Genomic DNA, 23,659 nt, shown 5'->3' with positions numbered 1-23,659 from the left:
AGCATCTTGACTGTTTCAAATTGGGAGCACCAGAACAAAGTTAACAGTTTTTAAAATATATTCTATAGGTCATTTAAGCAGATATTTAGGGGATTGGGTTTTTATCCACTCTAAAACACATCAATTGATCAAATTCCTCAAAATCAAATCGATTATATCCTAAAAAGCATTTATATTATTTGTTGTTACTGTATAACAGTACTTAATCCTGAATAGAGGAATCCAGCTGGCTTTAAAATGGGCTATTGCTCTGCCCGACATCCAGAGGTCATGCAGACTTAATGTGAAATACAGATGTGAGAGCACTTTGTCGTTTTTTCTCTGTAACACACACACACACACACACACACACACACACACACACACACACACACACACACACACACACACACACACACACACACACACACACACACACACCAAATAAAGAAAAGAAAAACACTGTGATGGATGTAGAACAGGTGGAGGGGAAAGAACGAGACTGTATGTGTGGGTGTGTGTCTGGGTGGGTGCGTTTGCTCACTTTCACTTACAACCCTTAAACAGACATTACTATTCGACATGATATAAAAATAATTCGACTCAGGAAACATTGGCTGGTAAACAATGACTCAAGAAGAAAAATGAGGATCGTGTTTGGTTTCTCAGCGTGAACAGAAAATCTCCTGCTTGTTCTGGCTGGAAGCAGAACAGACTCTGCAGTCTGGAGTTTTCTTTATCTGGTGACGAGCTGCTGTTTTCAGCCCCTGGAGGTTTTAGTCAGGATGGAGCAAAGTACACACACTGGAATAGAGCAAATTACTTTAAAAAAAGCTATTTTGTCCCTCGATTCAGTATATAATCATATTTTACTCTTAAAAATATAGAGACACGATCCCTGATGCTGTTATAAATCCCTGTAGGCCACCGTTTCTTATATTTGGGGATAAATAACATAGAGCAGAAATATAATTAATTATGTGCAGGAGAATAAAGTTTATTTAATAGTTGCTTTGAATATTTGTGCATCAGGGACCAGAAGAGGATCATTGTTCTCTGAGACAGAACAAGTTTGAGACCCACTGGTTCAGTGTGTGTGTTATTTGGAAAGTTGTAGTGTGCATTATAACACACAGAATTCTCTTATTGTTGTATTTTCTTAAATTTAATTGTGCTGTATCTTTCTCCATTTTGATTGCAGGCACCTGACCCTGTGTGGTATCTCTTCATCGCATCTCTCACAAAGCTCTGATCTCTGAAGCTCCTCCATCCTCATAATGTTGTTTTCTTGTTTTTTTTTCTCATCCTGAAAGTGAAGTTTCCAGTGTCGGTGTTGCTCCCACTCGGGCGGGTCACCCCAGCTCCGGTTAAGACCCTCCCCTCCCTCAGGCTGCGGCGGTGTGTCCGGGTATAAAACCAATGCGCTCCCGTCTCCTCAGTCTAGTGCACCGGCTGTAAGGCGGCACATCGACCCGTCTGTCCGACCAGCAACGGGGAGCAGAGAATAAGGGACAATCTCTCCGAGCAAAACTCTGCTTCTGCGCTCGCTTCTTATTGTGAACTTGTCTTCATCACTACTCTTCACCTCGAACTCCTTCTTCTCCCCTCAAAATGACTGGTGGCCCTCTGACAGGGCTGCTGGTTGCGCTGTGCGTAAGCAGCGCAGTCCACGCTGTGCCAAAGACGCAGCAGAGGAGACAGACGGGCCAGTATCAGGTGTATCCTGAGCTCCGCGACGCAGAGGCTCTCTCTCAAGGTTGGTACAAGGGCTTCCATTGCCTTTTCAAAATGGAAAATCAATTCTCCTAAATGCGTAAAAAGGTCAAAGATGATTTTTTATCTCTGCGTAATTGTGCTTTCTGGTGCGTAAATGTACCCAGTTTACAGTAAGTTACACCATGGAAAACGGTCTCATTCTGCTTTGTTTTTTCTTCTAATATTTTCAAATCAGAATAAATGATTTCATGATCTAATTGTTTAATATTTCTGTCACCTGGTGTCTAGTCGGGTGTGAGGAAAACGGTCGCTCGTACAGACCGAACGAGCAGTGGGAGAAACCGTACCTCGGCAGTATACTGGTGTGCACCTGCGATGGAGCCGCAGGCATCAAATGCAAATCTAAACCCGAAGGTCAGTGAGAGTCCCACCGGTTTCACACCCAGAGAAATGTCTCATCGGCTCATTTCTTCTCAGGCTCACTTCGGTTTGGATCAGCTGCCTCCCTCAGTGCAGGGGAGCTGTTGTTCCAATGACACCAAGCAAAGAAAATACTCTATAGGCTCTCGCACTATGACTAAAACAACAGGACTGAGTTACTTAAGAAAACACATATGGGAGCACTTTTAGATTTCCAGTTGATCCGTCACCAGTGCGTCTTTACGCAGCGCAAGAGAAAAAACACCCACAGCAGGTAGAACAATAACAGCCTCTTAACCTTTTGGAGTTTCCTGTTTTTGTCTCAGCGGTGGACTCCTGTTATGACAAGAACAATGACCGGACATACCGGGTCGGTGAAACCTATGAGAGACCAAAGGACGGCATGATGTGGGACTGTACCTGCATTGGTTCTAGTCGGGGCAAGATCAGCTGCACCATCGCAAGTGAGTTCAACAATATAGTTGTATGCATTATCAGAAATTGGGCATTTAAGTTGGTTTTACTTCAAATTTAATTGGATTTAAGTCTAATTTAAAAAAAGAAAAGTTCTTTTGCATTTTTCTTTCCTTGTTGGATTCATGCATTGGTGTTCAAACAGTTTACTTAAATTTTATAAGTAGAAAATACAGAAGTACCTGAATGATGGGTGTGTGTTACAGTGTGTGTGGTTATCAAGGCCTTAAATCAAAGCTATAGTGGACCCAACTTCAAATCTGTGTCATTTCCAGATCGTTGCCATGAAGGTGGCAGCTCTTACAAAATCGGGGACACCTGGCAGAGGCCTCACGAATCCGCTGACTACATGCTGGAGTGTGTGTGTCTGGGAAACGGCAAAGGAGAGTGGACATGCAAACCTGTGGGTGAGTAACTTTACCGATTCACAGATTTAAACATGAACTCTGGAATGCAGATCAATGGGACACACACACACACACACACACACACACACACACACACACACGACACACACACACACACACACACACACACACACACAGCAGGGTCATTTCTCAGAAGTGTGACTGTGTTTGGTACCATTCTAAATATTTGACAACAGTCTAGGCAAACAGGGTGTGTGTGTGAGAGCACCCATCTTACGCCACAGCTATTGATTTTCCCATTTCTCATGCAAACGTTCGGAGGACAAGTATCTTGTGACAAACTGCAGACGCATTCAAATTAAGGTTTATGCTGTGTTTTTATTTACCTGTGCAGCTGAGCGTTGCTATGACAACAGCGCTGCATCATCCTATGTCGTGGGGGAGACCTGGGAGAAACCGTACCAAGGCTGGATGATGCTGGACTGCACGTGTCTGGGAGAGGGCAATGGACGCATCACATGCACCTCTAGAAGTAAGAAGAGGATAAACAAGCACAAACACACACATGCTTTTTCATACTTAAGCGGCAGCTGTTGACCGTTCTTCTTCCCCTAGACCGCTGCAACGACCAGGACCCCAAGACGTCGTACCGCATCGGAGACACCTGGACGAAGACAGACACAAGTGGACAAGCCCTTCAGTGTCTGTGCTTAGGAAACGGCCGTGGAGAGTGGAAGTGTGAAAGACACAACGCAGGCCGAAGTGAGATTCAAAATCTTAACTCTCGTTCAAGTTCAGTTTTGCTCAAAGTGTTCACTAAATGGAAAAAGCTTCCCCTACATTCATCTTTCTCTCAATCTGCATTGTACAGCCACAGGTGCTCTTGTTTTGACCCCCACCCATGCCGTGCTCCAGAAGCGTGTCGACCCCCCCATGGAGGGAACCTGCCGCACGGACTCCGGAGCCACCTACTACGATGGGCAGCACTGGATCAGAAACCAGGGCAGCCAGCAGATGCAATGTACCTGTCTGGGCAACGGCATCAGCTGTCAGGAACGGGGTGAGCACAGGAGGGAAGAGACGAAAAGCAGGGGTCACAGTTTCTTTTTGTTCAAACCCAAAAATCAAACCCCTCTCTTCCCTCTCTTTCCTGTGCAGAGACCAGAAACCACGCGTATGGTGGGAACTCTGCCGGCCAGCCGTGTGAGTTCCCCTTCGTCTACAGGGGGAAGACCTACTACTCCTGCACCTCGGACGGACGCTCAGACGGGCAGCTCTGGTGCTCTACATCCTCAGACTATGACAAAGACAAACAATACTCCTTCTGTACCGAGAAGAATGGTGAGATGTAAACTTTGGCTTCACCATTTTACTGGTTTTGTTGTTGTATTGGACTGATGTGGGACCTCGTCCCTAAGCAATGGCTGTTACCGTCCACCAACAATATAAAGGTGTCTCCATTTCACTCTTAGTTTTAATGGATCTCAATGCTCCCTCTTTGGGATTCATGGATACTTTTCATGTTTGTTCTGAAAATGTCCAAACTTAAAGATCAAGAATATCGGCGCAAACATTTGAAAATCTTTCATAAATCCCATCCCCCAAACTCAAAGAAAGCCATGACATGGTAGGACTGATGGCTCAGGAGTTAGAGCGGGTTGTCCACAATCTATAAGGTCGGCGGTTTGATCTCTGGCTTTGGGCGAGACACTGAACCAAAATTGCCCAGACGGCTGAGTGAGTGTGCACATACTGTATGAATGTGTGAATGGCAAAACTGTACTGTAAAGCACTTTGAATGGTCATCAATCCTAGAAAAGCACTATATACAGTACACAGGCCATTTTACTATTTCATATGTACAGACTCATTTCATATAAACAGACTACTTACCATAGTAGAATTGTACGTGTTGGTAACCATGTCAGAGATGAACAATAACAGCTGTGTCTCCTTCTTGACTCCAGTCATTGTGGCAACACGAGGCGGCAACTCCAACGGCGCCCTGTGCAGCTTCCCCTTCCTCTACAGCGGCCGCAACTACACCGACTGCACGGCTGACGGGCGCCGTGATGGCATGAGGTGGTGCGGTACCACCTACGACTACGACGCAGAGCAGCACTTTGGATTCTGCCCCATGGCCGGTGAGTGTGCGCTCCATCAGTGAAATCCACAACCTGACGTCCAATTAAAGAACCCGATGGATGATTAAGATGCTTTTGTTTGATTTTTTGTTTGGTTGAAATGTGAAAGTCCTGGAGAAAGTTGATGAGTTGCTTTCATCTCATTTATTCTCGTAATACATCCTAAGTCAGAAACATACAAACGCTTTACTAACATGCTTTAAATACTTTGTCTTTAAAGGGCATTACGCTAAATGCTTTGCTGCTTATCTTGTTCTCATGGATGATAATGATGCTGGTTCTTTGGGTCACTTGTGGACAATTTGGGACTAAATAACTGACTTTTAGAAGAGAGAACATTCATGGTCATGGGAGAGTGATGACTCCATCAGGGCTGTAACATAACACACAGAACCACAGCACTGAGCCCAAGTAGACCAAGGAGAATTCCCACGCACGCACAAATGCACAAAAGAAACACAGTAAGTAGACAAAGCAGTCAACAATTCCTTGTTTTTATTTCTTCTTCCTGTCTCTTCTTCATGTAGCCCACGAGGAGGTTTGTACCACCAACGATGGAGTGATGCACCGTGTCGGCGACAAGTGGGACAAACCCCACGACGTCATGGGTCACATGATGGAGTGCACGTGCCTGGGTAGCGGCCGTGGGGAGTGGAGCTGCGTTGCTCACTCACAGCTGCGAGGTCAGAGAGCGAACTCCAACAAAACAGTTTAAAGGTTCAGTGTGTAAGATTAAGGTGAAAGGGATCTATTGTCAGAAATTGAATATAAAATAGTCTTAGTGATGTTTTCACGAGTGTGTTTCATCTAAATTGTACGGGTTGTCATTTTCTTTACCCTAGAATGGGCCCTTTATATTTAAATACTTTATATTTACATCGGCAGTGGGTCCTCTCTACGGAGGCTGCCGTGTTTTTTACAGTAGCCCAGACTGGACAAACTAAACACCCTTTGAGTTTTTTTGACAACTGAAGGCGACAACAGGTTCGCCTTCATGTTTGGAAGGGGGAGGGTGAGGTGAGGGGTATTCAGCTGCAACATGCAACTTCACCACTAGATGTCACTAAATTCTACACACTGAATCTTTAAGTCTTAGCAACAGAAGTCACATGATCTGACATTAGATCATGACATGTGTGTTCTTGTCTCCCTCCTCGCTTGTATGTGCAGATCAGTGTATCGTTGAAGGCCTCAACTATGAAGTAAACCAGGAGTTCTCCAAACGCCACGACGAGGGCTACACGATGAACTGCACCTGCTACGGGCAGGGACGTGGACGCTGGAAGTGTGACGCTGTCGGTGCGTTCAAGGCTCTTTGCAGCTAAGAATTACTGCCCCACCATTCTCTGTTCCGTGCTACCATCTCCTCTGTCGTCTTGTGTTTTCAGATCAGTGTCAGGAGCCGCAAACCAGGGAGTTCCATCAGATCGGAGAGACTTGGGACAAAGTCATCCATGGCATCCAGTACCGCTGTTATTGCAATGGCAACGGGATCGGAGAGTTGAGATGTGAACCCCAGCAGACTTACCAAGGTAAGAAAACCAATCCTCCCAACATCATCACTTCAAAGTTGCTCAGAGTGCAGAGTCCGTGGGGTTTGTATTTGAATATAAGCACCATGCAAAGTCATATGAGCCACATTATGTTGGTTTTTCAGGTAAATAAACACCAACAGTGATGCAGAAAGTCAAGTCCGAACACACAGACATGAAACACATATTTTTTAGATTGAGCTCGATGTACACGTTAACTTTTATGTTTCTGATGCCCATCATGTTCATGGATCTACTTAAATCCCACCAAAAATATGCTTCCTATAGATTTTATAAAGTCATCTGGTGTTACTTGTCTTTACTTTCATGTCACAACGAAAACTAAGAATAACTCATTTGACTTTTCATGGTGCAACTGTGTTTGAGATGTAATATGTAACACTAAAATGTCTTAAAACGATCTATTTTATATATTTGATTGACTTTGGCACTTACATTATCCAAAAAGTTATAAAAAAATTTTCAAACATAGAGAGATTTCATTTTTGTCGTCTTTTAATTGCGTCATATCAGCTTTGTCCGTCTCTGCTATAACTTTCTGGGGCAAAGGACGTGGGACGAAGAATAAACACGCTGCCGATCAGCTAAACAGTCGATTGTTCCACTGCTTGTATTGGTCACTCGATAATTCATTGCTGTTTTCTGCGTAACATGAATAAAACTTGAATACATGACCTCATCCATGAACCTGATTTGTGCCCGAGTCACGTCAGGTCGATTTTCATCTGCAATGGTGGCTGGCTAGTACGTTTAAACTTGAACAAATACAAATGTTAAGATTTTATTTAAATCTCCACATTGTTTTCTAGTTTGTGGAGGATCCAGTTGTGAAAATCAAACATGTGGTGTAATTGAGATAACTCAGGCTGGTCCGAGGCTCAATCAGGGGTGAAAGACCCTTATCCTGAAAAACCCCTGCACACGACATGATGACGCAGCAGTTATCACCAGCAGTCGTCATGACCGAATAAGGAGAATTATTTTAAGGAGAAGACCAGTCTGGCTTTTATTTCCCAGCTGCTTCCGAGCTGTTAGAGCTTTATTTGTGTTATTTAACTTTCTGTCATCCACCTCCCTCTCGCCCGACACCTCCCGTCACACGTCACCGAAATGAAAAGTTCACTTCATGTCAGCGGGGGTCGGGGGTTTTCTTTCTGGACTTTGAAGTCAAATGAAGAAGTGCAGAGCAGGGGCACTGTCGGTCTTTGAGGTTTTTCCTCACCCGCCTGGTGTTGAGTGTTGTTTGTGCTGACCTGCTGAGGGGAATGGGATGCTGGGCTTATTAGGGGGGGGGGTTAAGCCTTTAAAAACACTTCCTGGCTCCGGTATCTCACCGCTGGTTGGGTAAACGTTGCTTAACGTGATACTTTGCTCCTGAATCAAACTTTGACCAGAAAAGTTACAGTTGCAACATTTATCTCACCGCGATCCATCGCAGAGGAGAGTCGTTGTTTGTGCAGACGGGGGCGTCGAGGGCAAAGCAGGCAAATGCAACAGTTGATTAGCTTCATCCACATCAACTGCAATTCTTTTATATGACCTATGTACAGGGGACTACAATTAGACCTGGTCTGAACCCCCCCGAATGGGGCCTCATGTCAAACATGTCAAGCGTCATGATTTTAGAGTTTGGATGAAGACTAGAACGTCTAAATGTGTGTGTGTGTGTGATGTGGGGGGAGTTTGAACTTAAACTGTATTACTGTGACCTTTGTTTATAGGAACCATTTGAAGATTTGATGTTAGAGATGTGCCAGTTTCCATTTTTCCATTCCCCAAACCGATTCTGTATTCGGTATCTGAACGTGTCTATTTCATTTCATCTCATCTGTTTCTTGGGGTTGGGGGGTTGGTTTAATGTGGGGCCCCACCCAGGTCCCTTTGGCCTGGGGCCCTAAAGTCCCCCGAAATGCTCCTGAGAGCAGACAGAGTGTGTTGCTGTATGTTTGTGTATGTGTGTGTGTTCTTGAGGGTGCGGAGGCTAGATAATCCGTGATGAATATAGTACTCAGGTGTCATGTCAGCGTGTAAAATGTCGGTGGTTGTTTGAGCTAGTTTAGCACCGTCTGGTGATTTGGTTCAATCCCAAAACAATGAATCCATCTAACAGAGCCTCACCAGAAAGAGAAGCCAACTTTCACCCACTCCATCTCCTGCATGTAACACAGCTATAAAATATGTCTCTGACAATGTGTGATGCTTCTCTCTCCTGATGTCCTCCTTAACCTTTTTCTTGTTGTCTGACTCAGACGGCCACAGACCCGTCCAGGTGATCATCACCGAGGCCGGAAAACAGCCAGACTCCCACCCCATCCAGTGGAACGCCCCTTCATCTGTTCACATCACCCAGTACATCCTCAAATGGAGAATTGTGAGTCAATCTTTTGGTTTATAAGACAGGTTAGAAATTAGTTTTGATAATTAAAATCAACTCTCTCTTCTTAGAGTTAGGGAGAATATCCCCCTCTTCTCCGAGAGGTTTTTATTTTCTCACACGTCTTTTTCCTCTGAAGACTTCAAAGATTTCCTCTGAAGGGGTTTGTGTATTTTGGACGGCAAAGTCACTCAAGGTCGTCATCCGGCTCTCCTGCTGAGAAAGTCTAAGAAAGTTTTCCAACTGCATGCAAACCCAGTCGAAATACTTCCAAAGCAGGATGTGGCAGTAAACACGTCTGAGCCAGTGTGCAGCCAAAATATACAAACCACTGTTCCTCCATTCTCTGAATAAATTAAGGATTCCAATAAATCCCAAATTTATTTTACTTTATAATATATGTGCTGTCAAAAAAGTGAATTACTTTAAATATTTAAAAAATCATATAATTTAGTTGTCATGTTGATTTATAATTTAATTGTAGATGTTACATGTTTTACTCACTCTTGTTCATGTTCAATTAAAAACTGAAGTTCATCATTCACTCTTAAGCTTGGAATCACGATTGAAATAAAAACGTCATCTTTCAATCACATCACATGAACTTCATCAGCACTTCTTCGTCTTATATGTCAGTAAAACTTCATTTCAAACCCCTAAATACAATCTTTTTTTTTCCCGCTAGAAAAATGCACGAGCACCCTGGAGGGAGGTCAACATCCCCGGCCACCTCAACTCCTACACCATCGGTGGGCTGCGTCCCGGCATCACATACGAGGGTCAGCTGATCAGCATCCTGCGCTACGGACGCCGCGAGGTCACGCGCTTCGATTTCACTACTACCCACGGCTCCTGTGAGTAGACCTGAGCGGTAACATTCTCTCGGTGCCGCACATGTAGAGAAGTGTTCTCATGAATGTTGTCTTTTATAGTGGAGACGTCTGAGGGAGAGACGACGCAGCTTCCTGCAGAGGTGGACACCTCGGAGTCAGTGACGGAGATCACCTCAAACAGCTTTGTCGTGTCCTGGACGTCGGCCTCTTCTACCATCTCTGGCTTCAGGGTGGAGTATGAGCTCAGCGAAGACGGGGCGAAGCCGAAAGTCCTGGGTGAGCGACTGAAACCCCCATAATGCATTAATAAAGTCACATAGAAATTATTCAATTGATTAATTGTATAGTTTCTCTGTTGTGGTTTTGACTTGGGAAGGGGGAATAGAAATGTTAAAGAATAGCTACTGTTGAACAAAAGTAACACTTAAAAAATACTATACTTCCAATGGATTTACTGGTTTGTGCGTTAACTAAGTTTTTATCTGCTTCTCCAGATGTTCCCCGCTCGGCCAACTCTATCACCATCCCTGATCTGCTGCCAGGACGCAGGTACAACATCAACGTCTTCGAGCTCCCACATCAGGGTCAGCCGAACCTCATCCTGACCACGTCTCAGACCACAGGTACGAGACGCCCTCTCTGTACCGTTGTCACGACGAACCTCGGCTCAGGATCCTGCACATTTTGTAGGTTTTTTGCAGAAGAATATATAATTCCATGGTTTGCCTTTTTCTGCAGCTCCGGACGCACCTGCCCAGCATGCTGTGGATGAGGTGGCCGAGAGCTCCATCCGAATCAGCTGGTCCAAACCTCAGGCTCCAATCACTGGTAAACAGAAACCTTCTGTGTGTATATGTGCGATTTAAAGTAGGGGTTTGGATTTAGAGATGTAACTGAGTATGTGTGCCTGCCAGGTTACCGTGTGGTGTACACGCCGTCGGTGGAAGGCAGCAGCACGGAGCTGAACCTGCCGGACTCAGAGACTTCAGTGACCCTGGTTGACCTTCGCCCCGGCCTGCTGTACAACATCAGCATCTACGCCGTGGAGGAGAATCAGGAGAGCGAGCCTGTGTTCGTACAGGTCAACACCATTGGATCTCCTCTGCCTGGTAAACATTAAGAAATGAATTAAAGTGCATCAGAAATTATGTTGGAATCAAGTACATGGAAGGTTATCCTGGTCTTTAGAATGTAGGTTTTTCTTTTTTTATCATTCCTCGGCCGTCAGTGAAAGCTGAGGAGATTAACTCACAGATTTATACCCACAGCTGCTGATTCCTTATAGGGCCGGGGAGCTTTAGGAACGGCTTTTCAGTGTTTGGGGAAGACTGAGCGTGTCAAAACACTGACTCGTCAAAACATGCTTTGACAGCTAAAGCTATACCAGCGTAATTTTTTTTCCAGGGCTCCTTATGTTGACTCAGGGGCCGAATGTGGCCTCTGAGTGACCTGTCTTTCATTTCATGGTGGGCGCAGAAACACACACCTGTTCAGACATGGTAGACACGCAAGAGCTCACAAAGTTCATAAATCCACACGTTATCTGAAATGAGATTTCCATAGCTGAAGTTTTCCTCCTCGTACCTGGCCCAGCTGTTTTATTACACTGGTAAAAACAAATCCAGATGCTATAGAAACTGGCAGTGTTTTTTTTGGTTTGACCTTTCTCTTATATTTCCTGCTTTATCTGAGACGTCAGTATATGATACATTTAAGCCTCCTATTGCTCTATAATACGTATAAAGACAGATTGTTTTATAGTAAATTTTAATTAGCCTTGTACAGTTCATTTAAAGTTAGAATATTTTTCAAACATTCAGTTTTTGGATCCTTGGCAGCATGATGAGTTCTCCCTGTCTGTGTGAGGTCAAGAACTCCAATGGGTCCTTTACAGTCTGAACTCGGATGATATCCCCTGTCACTCAGTCTACCACTTTCTGTCCACAGAGGAGGTCCCGGCGCCCACAGACCTGCAGTTCTACCAGATTTCAGACGTGAAGATCACCATAACCTGGACCGGTCCACCCAGCGAGGTGTCTGGTTACAGGGTGATCTTCTCCCCCGTTGGCCCTGATGGCACCGACACGAGGCCCCTTCAGCTGCCCATCTCCCCCAACGCATATGCTGACATCACCCACCTGCAGCCAGGCAAACTCTACCGCTTCTACATCTACGCCATCAGTGGCGGAGTAGAAAGCGAGCCACTCGTTGGACAAACCTCTACCAGTAGGTGTCACTATACACAAATTAAAGGGACAAAGGGAGATTACGCCAACTTCTGCCTCACGTGTTTTACATTTTCAAACCCCTTCAGAACCTGATTCTCCCACCAATGTTCACTTCACTGACATCGGGACTGACAATGCGATTGTCACCTGGGAGGCGCCTCGTGCCATCGTGACCGGCTACCGTCTCTTCCTGACCATCGAGGGCTCCACCCCCATCGAGAAGAGGATCCCGGGCCGGGTCACTCAATTCCCGCTGAAGAATCTGCGGCCAGACACCCAGTACACTGCCCTTCTGCACTCTGAGCTGGACAACCAGCTCAGTGAGGCCGTCACTACGTACTTTACTACCGGTCAGTGTTAAGAGAAACAGAACATCAGCAGAAAGTTGAGTCATTTGTGCAATTAATCATTTTCCTCCCATTTTGTTTTCCACCCAGCCCCCGAGATAGGAAATGCTCCACCTTTTAGCACAGAGGTCACTGACGCCTCTATCATCATCACCTGGATACCTCTCCCCAGGTTCAGCTACAAGGTACAAACCTGCCTCAGATCATCAGAGTTCAAAAGAATTGTTCAACATCTAGAGAAACAAAAAAAGCAAATCTGCTCTTATCAATATTTTAATACTGTCAATGTGTCAAATCAAATCCCCCCCAATAATCTTATGTTAGTGTTGTGTTCACACATCACATCACATCACAGCTTGATGCTCTGCCCCCAACTTGGCCCAATTTTTTTCTTTTAAATCCATTAATGCTGATTTCAGTTTATTTTCAACTTTTCTAATTCTTGCCTCCTTCTCTCCAGCTGTCGGTGCTGCCCAGCCAGGAAGGCGAGTCTCCCAGAGAAGAGACCTCTGACTCTGGACGTATTTTTATCCCGGATTTGATTTCTGGAAATCAGTACACCTACAGTGTTCAGCCCATCTTCAACGGACGCAACCGTGGACGCCCAATCAACCGCAACGTTGTCACTTGTGCGTTTCTAACTCACTGAGAAAAAAAATGTTCCTGACCACTCGGCAGACGTTTGTGGCAGAAGTGAGTGTTGTCGCGAGTTTCTCATGCTTTTCTGTCCTTGCAGCCTTGTCTCCTCCCACTGACCTCAGAGTGGAGTCCAACCCGAACACAGGAGCTCTCACTGTCCACTGGGTCGCCTCCAAAACACCAGGTAAATATTGACTGTGCTCGCCACACGCTGGCTGCCCATTGGATCACTCCAAGTCTAGACCTTGGCCTTCAAATGGTTTTTCTTTTTTTCTTTTCTGCACCAGGACAAACGGCTCTTCCCAGTATTTCTTTTCCATATCTCACAGTGACTCCACCTCATGACATTATGTTCTGTCTCCTCCATATTTGTCCCGTATCCGCCCACTTTGCAGGCCTCACAGGCTACAGGGTGACGAGCACGCCGACCAACGGCCAGCGAGGAAACTCCCTGGAGGAGTTGGCCCGAGCCGATCAGACCTCGTTCATCCTAGAGAACTTTGATCTGGGGGTGGAGTACAACATCAGCGTCTTCACCACAAAGGGCCATTTGGAAAGTGTGCCCGTGTCCACTATTGTCACCCCAGGTAGGAGCCGTCAGGAACAGGCGTTCACACACACATTCACAGGCATCAAACACACAACTGTGTCCACATAAAGTGTCTGTGTGAAAGAAAGAGACGAGTTTGCCATTAAAGGTTGTGTCCAAGTTAAACCAGAGCCAACAGATTTCGAGAATGTCTTAATATTACAAGAATAAAGATGTAATTTAAAAATAAAAAAGTCAGAATATATTGAGAATAAAGGTAAAAACTTTGAATATCACGTCGACCACTACATTTCCTCCCCCACTAAAGAGGAAACTATCTCCAAGTCTGTGTGGTTCTTTATTCAGAACAGACTCAGTTTCTTTCAGTCTTTTCAAAGTCCTGATACTATCTTAATGTGCTGATGACCCAAAAGATGAAGTATTTTGTTATTTCTGAAAGTTATACTAAAGTATAAGTCAACACATTGCTCCACCTTCCGCATTTTAAAGCACGCGACAGGCTGATCTTTTCAAATCCCCCTGTAAAATGACCCCTAAACTTCTGACCTAATTCGCATAATATTGACTTTTTTCCCCTCATAATATTACGACTCTATTCTTGTAATATTATGACTTTAATCTCCTAAGACTACAACATTATTCTTGAAATGTTCGATTTTGTCGGACATTTAAAGATTTTTTCCCCTTTAAATGTCCGACATTGATTTAATTCCTCTTCATATTGGATTTTAGGTCATTAGCATGAACTTTAAAACAAGCTGGCAAACACGCACCTATCACCCAGTTACACATTCCTACCCAATCTGACGTCCACTTCTTTTAACTATTTTGGTTCCCACTGACTCGTGAGGAAAAATATCTTATGGGAAGATACTGTCCAGTTTAGTTTTTGATGAAAACAGCTCCTGCTGCTGGAAATGACCTTTAAGCCATAAAACCAAAACAATGAGCTAAAAGACGATAAAAAGCTACTACTAACATGACCATTGGCTGCCATGCATGGAGATCATACTCATTAATTGGGATGGTGAATCATTATTTGTTTGCATGACCAGAATGGTAGAATTAATTGAATATGTTTATGTGACTATAATTCTTAATGTTTGTTGACCGAAGTAGTTTGTAATCCTCTATCGAGCATGACCTCAGTTACACTCTGACCTCTGACTGCTTCTTGGGAATGAAATGAATGATATTGATTTAATCAGTGTAATTATTGTGGCCGTTGAATCTGTGTCTGTGTAATTCTGCCTGCGCTTCACCACTGGCCTAACCCTTTCAGAAATCCCCACACCGAGTCACATTGACTTTATCGACATTACTGACACCACCATTGGCCTGCGCTGGATCCCGCCCAACTATACTGCCATTACTGGCTACCGGATAATGGTAGTGACATCAGGCGAGAGCTTGCCAATTTTTCAAGATATGGTGGAAGCATCTGCTGGTTATTACACGATTCGCGGGTTGGAGCCCGGCGTGGAATATGACATCAGTATCGTCACTGTTACGGAGGAGGGGGAAAGCGAGCCGACCACACACACAAAGCAAACACAAGCTGGTGATTTGACTCTTTCACTCCGTCAGTGGGTTTTAGTCTGAGAGAACTGATGCAGTCACACTAACAGCCCTTTTCTTAATGTGCAACATGCTGCAGTCACATTTATCACAGTCTCTGTCGTTCCTGCGTTTGCTGTAACGTCCCCCCCCCCTCGTTCTTGCAGCCATTCCCGCTCCCACCAACCTGCAGTTTGGAGGAGTGGGTCCTGATCACATCAGGGTGACCTGGACCGTCCCACATGTGGCCACACCGAGCGACATCTCTCGGTTTGTCATCCGTTACCACCCTGTGGCCACAGATGATGACATTAAGGAGGTGAATGTGGGCGGAGCCACCAACACCTTCCTGCTGCAGAGTAAGACAACATGAGAATTGTGTTTAAAAGGGATCGATGTCTTCAAAAGGCTCAAATAAGTTGTATTTTTTTGCATTGCTCAATGTCAAGTTGTTCGTGCTGGATAATAATCGTCTCTCCACTTCCTGTTAGACCTGCTGCCCAACACAGATTACCGCATCAGTGTGGTGTGTGTGTACGGTGAACGAGAGAGTCAACCAGCCACAGGAACTCAGAGGACAAGTGAGTCCGACAGTGGTTTAAAACAGTGGCTGCTGCAAGTTTACTTCACATTTTAAATAATATTTCATCACACTAAAATCAAGATGTTACATTAACTCTTTTGTTTTTAATAAATCAAGACAGAGGCAAAAAAACCCATAAAAATCACCATTGAGAAAACCTTAGTTAAGACAAATAACACGACTGTTTTGCATGTTTTTAAATGGACTGTGTATTTATGGTTTGCTTCATATCAACAACCCACAGATTCTTTAATCTTCATAATAATACATTTTCCTAAATCTCTTCATTCTTTCCCCTCCAGCTCTGGACTCCCCCACTGGCTTGGACTTCTCTGGAATCCAGACCAACTCCTTCACCGTTCACTGGCTCGCTCCAACCGCCGCCATCACCGGCTACCGCATCCGCTATCAGCAGACGAGCGGCGGGCGGACCAAGGACGAGAGGCTGCCCCCGACCAGGAACCGCTTCACCCTGACTGGACTGACCCCAGAGACGGAGTACCTGATATATGTGTATGCTGTCAACAACAATCAGGAGAGTCAGCCTCTAACTGGCACACAGGCCACCAGTGAGTCTCCATACTGGTTTCTACCACCACCTCTGATTTTCTTCTGTCACTGACCCTCAACAGCTGAATCCTGATTTTACTTAAGCACCGCGTTCTACCTCTTCTATTTCTTTCAGTCTCTGATGCTCCCACTGATCTGACGGTAACATCGTCCACCCCCTCCAGCATCACCATCCGCTGGGACGCCCCCTCTGTCGCAGTGAGGAACTACCGGATCACCTACGGAGGGACAAGTCAGTACTTGTGTTTTGATTCATAGTTTTCCTCAAAGACCTCATCCACATTCTGAGTTTAACACTGGACCCTTCATCTCTTTCCGTTTCTAGGTGGCGAGACTCCTCAAGAATTCATCATCCCCGGCACGCAGACCACCGCCACCATCACCGGTCTCACCCCTGGTTCCGATTACACCATCACAGTCTACGCTGTGAGTGGACGAGGGGACAGCCCTACCTCCAACACGCCGGTCTACATCACACACAAGACGGGTACAGCAACCTGGACGAACACTGCTCCTAAAAAACTAAAAAACGTACTGTTGAGGGTTTAAACTAAATCTAAAGGCTGTCATGTGTCCATCTCTCCTTCAGATATTGAGACTCCCACTGACATGAAAGTAAGCGATGTGAGCGACAACGCCATCACAGTGCGCTGGTCTCCTGCTCAGGGGCCAATCAGAGGCTACAGGGTCACCAGTGTGCCAAAGAACGGGCTGGGACCCTCCTACTCTGAAGTGTTGGCTCCTGGTAAGAAAAATAACTGTTCAGAACCAGACTTTAAAAAAAATACATAACTAGAACATCCTGTCCTCACTGGTTTCTTTCCTGCTCTCCTGCTACAGATCAGACACAGATAACATTCACAGGTCTGATGCCCACTGCGGAGTACGTTGTTAGTGTGTACGCCCTGGGCAACGATGGACAGCCCTCTTCCCCTGCAGTGGACAACACCATCACCGGTTAGTTTGACTCAATTCAGTCCAAGACCGGCTTCATTTCAGGGACTGTTTTGACGTAACATGCTCTGCCAGTTTTATTCAGTGTGTAGTAATAATAATAGTAATAGTAACTATTATGGGGGTTAAACTATTTCTGAAATAAGAAAAAAAAAAAAAAATAACAAACTTCTGCTGTTCTTTCATAATGATTTAAATTTAAGATTATTTTTATAAAACCTCTTCATTTAAAACCCAACTACTTGCTTTAAAAGGTTCAGTGTGTAAGATTTAGGTGAAAGGGATCTATCTTTAAAGATCTATTCATAGCATCAGAGGTGAATATGTTCTTTAAATAAAACAACCGCTTAGAGCTGAAATGACTCCCTCCCTTTACGCAGCTATGGATCGTCCCAAGGACCTGACCTTCTCCGACATCGACTCCACCTCCATGCGCATCACTTGGGAAAGCCCCGACGGCACAGTGACATCATACCGCGTCGTGTACTCCAGCTCAGAGGAGGGCGACAGGGAGCTGCGTCCTGCACCCAGAGGTGACCAGGACACTGTGCTGCTGAGAGGCCTCCGCCCCGGGACCGAGTACACGGTGAAAGTCTTCGCCCTCCATGGCCGCACACCCAGCACGCCCTTAGTGGGAACTCAGGCCACAGGTAGAAATACAAACTGTAGAAAACCGCAACACGTTCATGACTTAGTTTATTTATTCCCTGACTCCAACTCTAAAATGTGTTTTTTTGCCTTTGCTCTCAGTGATCCCTGCTCCGACCAACCTGGTGATCACAGGGGTCAACCCCTCTACCTTCACTGTGTCGTGGCAAGCCCCCACTGCTCGCCTGACAGGCTACCGTGTGGTCATCATCCCCAAGAACATCAACAGCCCCACCAAAGAGCTGAATGTCGCTCCAGACACCACGCGTGTCCTCGTACCCGGGCTCATGGTAAACACATGTCTTTTTGTCTATTTACACGGGATCATAGTCAGTCAGGGAGTAAACATCAGCTGTGTGTCTCTGTATCGTAGGTGGCAACCACGTACCAGATACAGGTCTACGCTCTGAAGAACTCTGTTTCCAGCAGACCACTGGAGGGAGAGACCACCACACTGGAAGGTCACTGGCTGCACCATAAATGACAAACATCTCCAGTTATCGCCAATTATTATCCACGGCTCTGTTTCATGTCGGTCTTCCTCTCCTCCTCATCGCAGAAGTGAGTCCTCCTCGCCGCGTGCGTATCACTGATGTGAAGGACTCTTCCTTCACCCTGAACTGGCGCACCAAGATTGAAACCATCAGTGGTTTCCTGATCGATGCCACGCCCATCGGTGACTCGCGCCCAACCATCAGCAGGACCATCCCAGGAGAGACGCGCACCTACACGCTCACAGGTACAACACCAAGTCCTGCATAACAAACCTTTAAAAGGTTTTGGAGGCGTGATTTTGTTTTTTTACAGTGTAACTTGTGGTTTTTCCCCTAAGGTCTGCAGCCTGGCACCATGTACACTGTAGATCTGTACACTCTGAATGGCAACACAAGGAGTGCTCCGCTTACACTCACGATTCAAACAGGTACTACACTAATCTATCCATCCATCAAAAACTGTCTGATACAACCCATTAACAGTCATATGTGCCTTTATTCTTATAATTTACTGAAAAAGTATTGTATTTAATGGTGAAGCTTCATATATTTGGTTGTTTTCTTTTTAATTATAGTTATTCATAATAAACTTTAAAATGTCAAGCCTCATTTACATTTTGTCTTATATCATGTGCCCCAACAGTCCATAATAGTCTTGAGTTTAGATGCAGCGCAGTAAAAGCAGCATTTACCAGATATGGACTGATGTTGCATAATAACCCTGCAGCGTTCACACAGATGACCCGGTGTTCTGTATTTTTCTTCACAGCTCAACCTGTGGTCCAGGCTCCCACCAACGTTCAGTTCACATCTTTGACCCCCACCTCCATCTCCTTCACCTGGCAGCCTCCTGCCACGCACATCACAGGATACTACATCACCTACGAGGAGTCAGGCAGAGCGCCACGAGAGCTGCTCCCTCAACCCCACGCCGGTCAGAACTACGCCACCGTCTCTGGTATGTGCTCGTAAACAACATGTTTATAAAAATCTGCTTCATGCAGGTTCCACTGGTTATGATCATTCTCTCACATGTCAACACGAGTCAAGTGCATCCTAATGGTTCCACTAAGGGATAATTGTTCCTCTCGTCAGGCCTGAGACCAGCCACAGAGTACATCATCAAGATCATTGCCATCCAGAACACACAGAGGAGCACGCCTCTGGTGGGCAGAATCAGGACTCGTGAGTATTATCACACTTCCTCTCTGTACTGTGACAAATGTAATGGTAAAAGAAATGCGTTTAAATGATGTAGCAAAGGAATACAATTCAAATCAGGTAAGGGTAAACTGTAAAAATGGAAGGGTTTGACAGGCAGCTTTAATCTGCTCAGAGGCTTTGAGATAAACTGTGCAGTCAAACAGCGTCAGGCTCCTAAAATAATAATATATTTAATATCTTATTTTGAATGCCTCTAGAAATGTCATTCAAAATATCTCCTGTGTGTTTGCAATACTTTGTAATTATGACACAGAATCCCAGTAATGCTGCATATCTATCATCCCCTGCTGGCAGAGATATGTAACAGCAGCTCTGCTTTACAACCCCCTCACCCACCTCGTCTAACTTGCTCGCTTCCCTAACCCCGTCTCTCCCGCCCAGAACCAGACTCCCTGCTTACCCTGCCTCTGCCCAACATCCCTAGAGGTGACGACAAGCTGGATGTGCCAGAAACTCACTCGGGCAATAGAGTCAATGTAGTGGGCCCCAATGGCCATGATGGGCCTGGTGATCACAACCAGCGTGTGGAGTACACAGAGTATAACAACAATGGAGACAACAGTTTTATTGGGAACAGTGGCCAACCACAGTTTCCCAATGGGCAAGTGCGTGAGCCCCTGGTCTTTGTGCCCATCCCTGATGCAGAGGGCCGCAGGTTGCCCATACTGAAGCTGAACGTGCCCGTCGGCGCCACGTTTGGTAACGAGACGGGGGTGCCACAGGAGGCCCAAACTCAGACCACCATCTCCTGGAAGCCTTACAGCCAGAGCGACGCCTACCTGGTGTCCTGCCATCCTCTCACACACTTAAATGAGAAGATGTTCACGGTAAGAGACGAGGGCCTTAGTTTCCAGGTTCAAGTCCAGTGATATTCATCAGTTATATTACATGAAAACTCTTATTTCAAGTAATGTAACCTCCTCGCTGTCTCTGCCTGTCCAGGTCCGTCTGCCAGACACAGCCACCACTGCCACCCTGATAGGACTCACCCCTGGAGCCAACTACAAGGTGCTCGTGGAGGCTCTGATGGGGGCGCTCAAACACAAGATTCTGGAGCAGGTTGTCACTGCTGGAAACATAAGTAAGCGACCTACAGCTACTGCTGAGTGTAAACTAATCAAAGCAACTCCTGCTTTTTAAGGTGGGACTCCAGCGTGTAGAAAAAAGTTGGGCATTAACTCCACAAGGCCCAAATTAAATTCACTAGATCTGGATCTGCTGTAAACTGCACAGATTCATGGATCAATCATTTTTCATCAAGATCCCATGCATTTGCTCTTCTTCATATTCCAGTCCCAGAAGGAGTAACCTCTACTGGGGACTCGTGTTACGATGCCTTTACTGCAACCCACCATGATGTTGGCGGCGAGTGGGAGCGGATGTCTGAGACCGGCTTCAAGCTGTGGTGCACGTGCCTGGGTCTGGGAAGTGGCCACTTCAGATGTGATTCATCCAGTAAGTGATGAGAGAGACTTCATTTTCAGAAACGGATTTGTAATTTGCATGGAAATCCAATTCTGCCACTTTGTCAAAAAAAAAAAAATCATTCTTGATAAAATGTTATTTTGAGTCAGTAAGTTTGATCATTTTATCTCAAAATAACAACTTACTGACTCAAAGTCCTTGGGTACCTTGAAAGGTGCTATAAATGTTTTTATTTTTATTATTAATACTAATAATTAATAATAATGAATCAATTGTGACTCTTTAATTTCACAGTTTTGACTTAACAATTCTTTTGTTCTTGCACTGGCAGATAGGGCTTCCATGACTTGGGAGTATAGTTCTCTTATTATAATTCTCTCTCTGATTAGAGTGGTGCCATGACAACGGCGTCAACCATCGCATTGGAGAGAAGTGGGACCGCCGCGCAGAGAACGGTCACCTGATGAGCTGCACTTGTTTGGGAAACGGCAAAGGAGAGTTCAAGTGTGAACCACGTAAGTGCTCTCATCCAACGAAATGCTCTACGACCGTCTCAGAAAGATGGTGCATGTGAATTTTGACGTGTGCGTACTCCATCACAGATGAATCCACGTGCTACGATGACGGGAAAACGTACCAGGTGGGCAACCAGTGGCAGAAGGAGTACCTGGGCGCCATCTGTTCCTGCACATGCTTTGGAGGTCAACAGGTACAACACATCAGCCTCTCTCTCTCTCTCTCGGTTCTGATGTTCAGTGTGCTGCATGTTATATTGTGACTTAAATGAAACGTGTAGATACATGTGGCTGGAGCATGTTTTGTCTCATCAGGGCTGGAGATGTGAGAACTGCCGCAGACCAGGTGCTGATGTTGATTTCAGCCTGCTGCAGCCTGTGAGATATGGAGACAACAACCTGCACAAAGTGGTCAGTGGAATTCATCCAAAAGTATTTAAAGAGATGTAGCAATTCATTAAAATGTCACGTTTTCTTTATTAATTGATATTCATAATTCATATCCTCTTTACCTGTGGTTTTTACTCTTCTGTGACTTCCGGGGCAAACGTCTAACAAAGTAAAACACACTGCTAGCCAGTTTGCTGTTTCCTTCCAACGTTCACTGCTTTTTACTGCGGAACGAATGTTACATCTGTGAACTTGATTCATTTTCATTCACAATGGTGGTGAAGACATCAACTCCCATGATGCAACATTCCTCAAAGACATTGTCAAACTACGCGTTTTGTTATTATTTTGTGTGAGCAACCCCAATCGGCCGAAGTTACATATTGTACGTTTAACTATCACAATTTCAGTTTCACATGTTCCCAAGATTGTCAAATAATTATATGAACTTGAGTAAACTGTATTTGCAAGAGCATCAAATTAATGAAACAAAAATTATATTTTTCAAACCCATTTTTGCTCTTCAAAGTAAAATAGCAACACAGTAATCTATTAGACATTGGGTGAATATCAAGTGACTGAGACTGATCAAATGTAATGAGAATACAGGTTTGTATCTGGACATGTGATCTTACCTTCTTTAATCTTCCTGCAGAATATTCATTGCCCCATCGAGTGCCTCCGACCCGAGCTGCTGGCAGACGCACACGCTCCTCCAAATCCCCGGGAATAAAAGGATCAGTCGTCCAACATCTGCTTTGCTCCCTCACCGTCCATTCGCTGCACTGTCTCACCCTGTAGAAGCCACGCTGTCTGCGACTGAACCGAACCAACTGCCTGATCACTTTCTGACACGTTTAGCCAAAGATGTTACAACACCTCGCTGCCTGATCGAATCATTATCTTTTATCATCATTACCAAAGTCTCTAAATTCATGCTCTGCTGGAAAATTAAGATTCTTGACAGACAATATTCCTTCCAGGGAAGTAATTTCGGGCTTGTCAGCAGTTCTATTTATATTCTTGTCAAACTGACATTGGTTTCCCGTTTAAAAGTTCAGAAACATTCGCTCATCGAAAGAGCAGGAACTGTCAGAAAGTAAGCACTGTTAAAGAATGTCGATGTAGTGTTGTCTATGAAAATGTGCTTCTCTTTTCCTGTAGCCCCTCTTCTGTCCCCTAGGGGTCGCACTGTGTGTGATTGACACTTTCTTAAACCCTGAATATCTTTGTACTAATTTATCCCTTTAATCTCAACGTGTGAATGTGTGAACTGGGATGTGAGAAGTTGAACTGTTCTATTTTTGTACTTTGTTGTAAGTGCCAAAGTTGTTTCTATCTTTGACAGAAAGGTCCCTTGTTTTAATAAAGCTGGAGAAATCCTGAAACCTAACCTCAGTGTTTGTTTATTGTAAATTAGAGAAATATCAAAATATCAAAGAAACAAGTTCACTAACATGATTTTAAAGTTTCATGAAAAAAATCCAAAGGTTTTTTGAATACAGAAAAATGGACGAAAATACTGATCACTATAATGCAGGGAATACAAAAATAAACAATACAAATTTTTAGGTTCACACAAAGACGGACGATGTATTTACACTTTTTCATAAACCGAAGTATCGGACAATAATTAATTTTGACCAAATTATGATGCTATTTTAACAGTCCAAC

The 23,659-nt window shown here is 44.9% G+C and overlaps 1 protein-coding gene across 2 annotated transcripts; it reads left to right on the top strand.

Annotated features, from left to right (window-relative positions):
- Nucleotides 1–1,407: 1,407 nt before the first annotated feature.
- fn1b (fibronectin 1b) lies at nt 1,408–23,378 on the top strand. 2 transcript variants are annotated; one of them, XM_035151620.2, is made up of 46 exons: nt 1,408–1,735; nt 1,984–2,109; nt 2,442–2,579; nt 2,865–2,996; nt 3,352–3,489; nt 3,573–3,719; nt 3,829–4,017; nt 4,116–4,298; nt 4,925–5,101; nt 5,629–5,784; nt 6,272–6,400; nt 6,490–6,633; nt 8,904–9,025; nt 9,714–9,882; nt 9,961–10,137; nt 10,356–10,484; nt 10,600–10,689; nt 10,776–10,970; nt 11,809–12,087; nt 12,176–12,439; nt 12,527–12,621; nt 12,897–13,065; nt 13,173–13,259; nt 13,471–13,662; nt 14,908–15,186; nt 15,350–15,541; nt 15,674–15,763; nt 16,068–16,334; nt 16,451–16,567; nt 16,661–16,822; nt 16,925–17,080; nt 17,176–17,292; nt 17,670–17,939; nt 18,040–18,227; nt 18,311–18,398; nt 18,497–18,676; nt 18,770–18,859; nt 19,201–19,389; nt 19,527–19,616; nt 20,037–20,482; nt 20,598–20,736; nt 20,949–21,110; nt 21,470–21,595; nt 21,683–21,789; nt 21,911–22,006; nt 22,641–23,378. In XM_035151620.2, the coding sequence occupies exons 1-46, from the start codon at nt 1,591–1,593 to the stop codon at nt 22,716–22,718; spliced, it is 7,401 nt and encodes a 2,466-aa protein (XP_035007511.1). In that variant the 5' UTR covers nt 1,408–1,590; the 3' UTR covers nt 22,719–23,378. The 2 variants fall into 2 exon arrangements, with proteins under 2 accessions (XP_035007511.1, XP_035007515.1); XM_035151624.2 differs by lacking the exon at nt 14,908–15,186.
- The last annotated feature ends 281 nt before the right edge of the window (nt 23,379–23,659 follow it).

Source organism: Hippoglossus stenolepis, chromosome 1 (genome assembly GCF_022539355.2).
Source record: "Hippoglossus stenolepis isolate QCI-W04-F060 chromosome 1, HSTE1.2, whole genome shotgun sequence".
Taxonomy (NCBI): domain Eukaryota; kingdom Metazoa; phylum Chordata; class Actinopteri; order Pleuronectiformes; family Pleuronectidae; genus Hippoglossus; species Hippoglossus stenolepis.
This window is presented reverse-complemented; position numbering and strand designations above follow the sequence as displayed.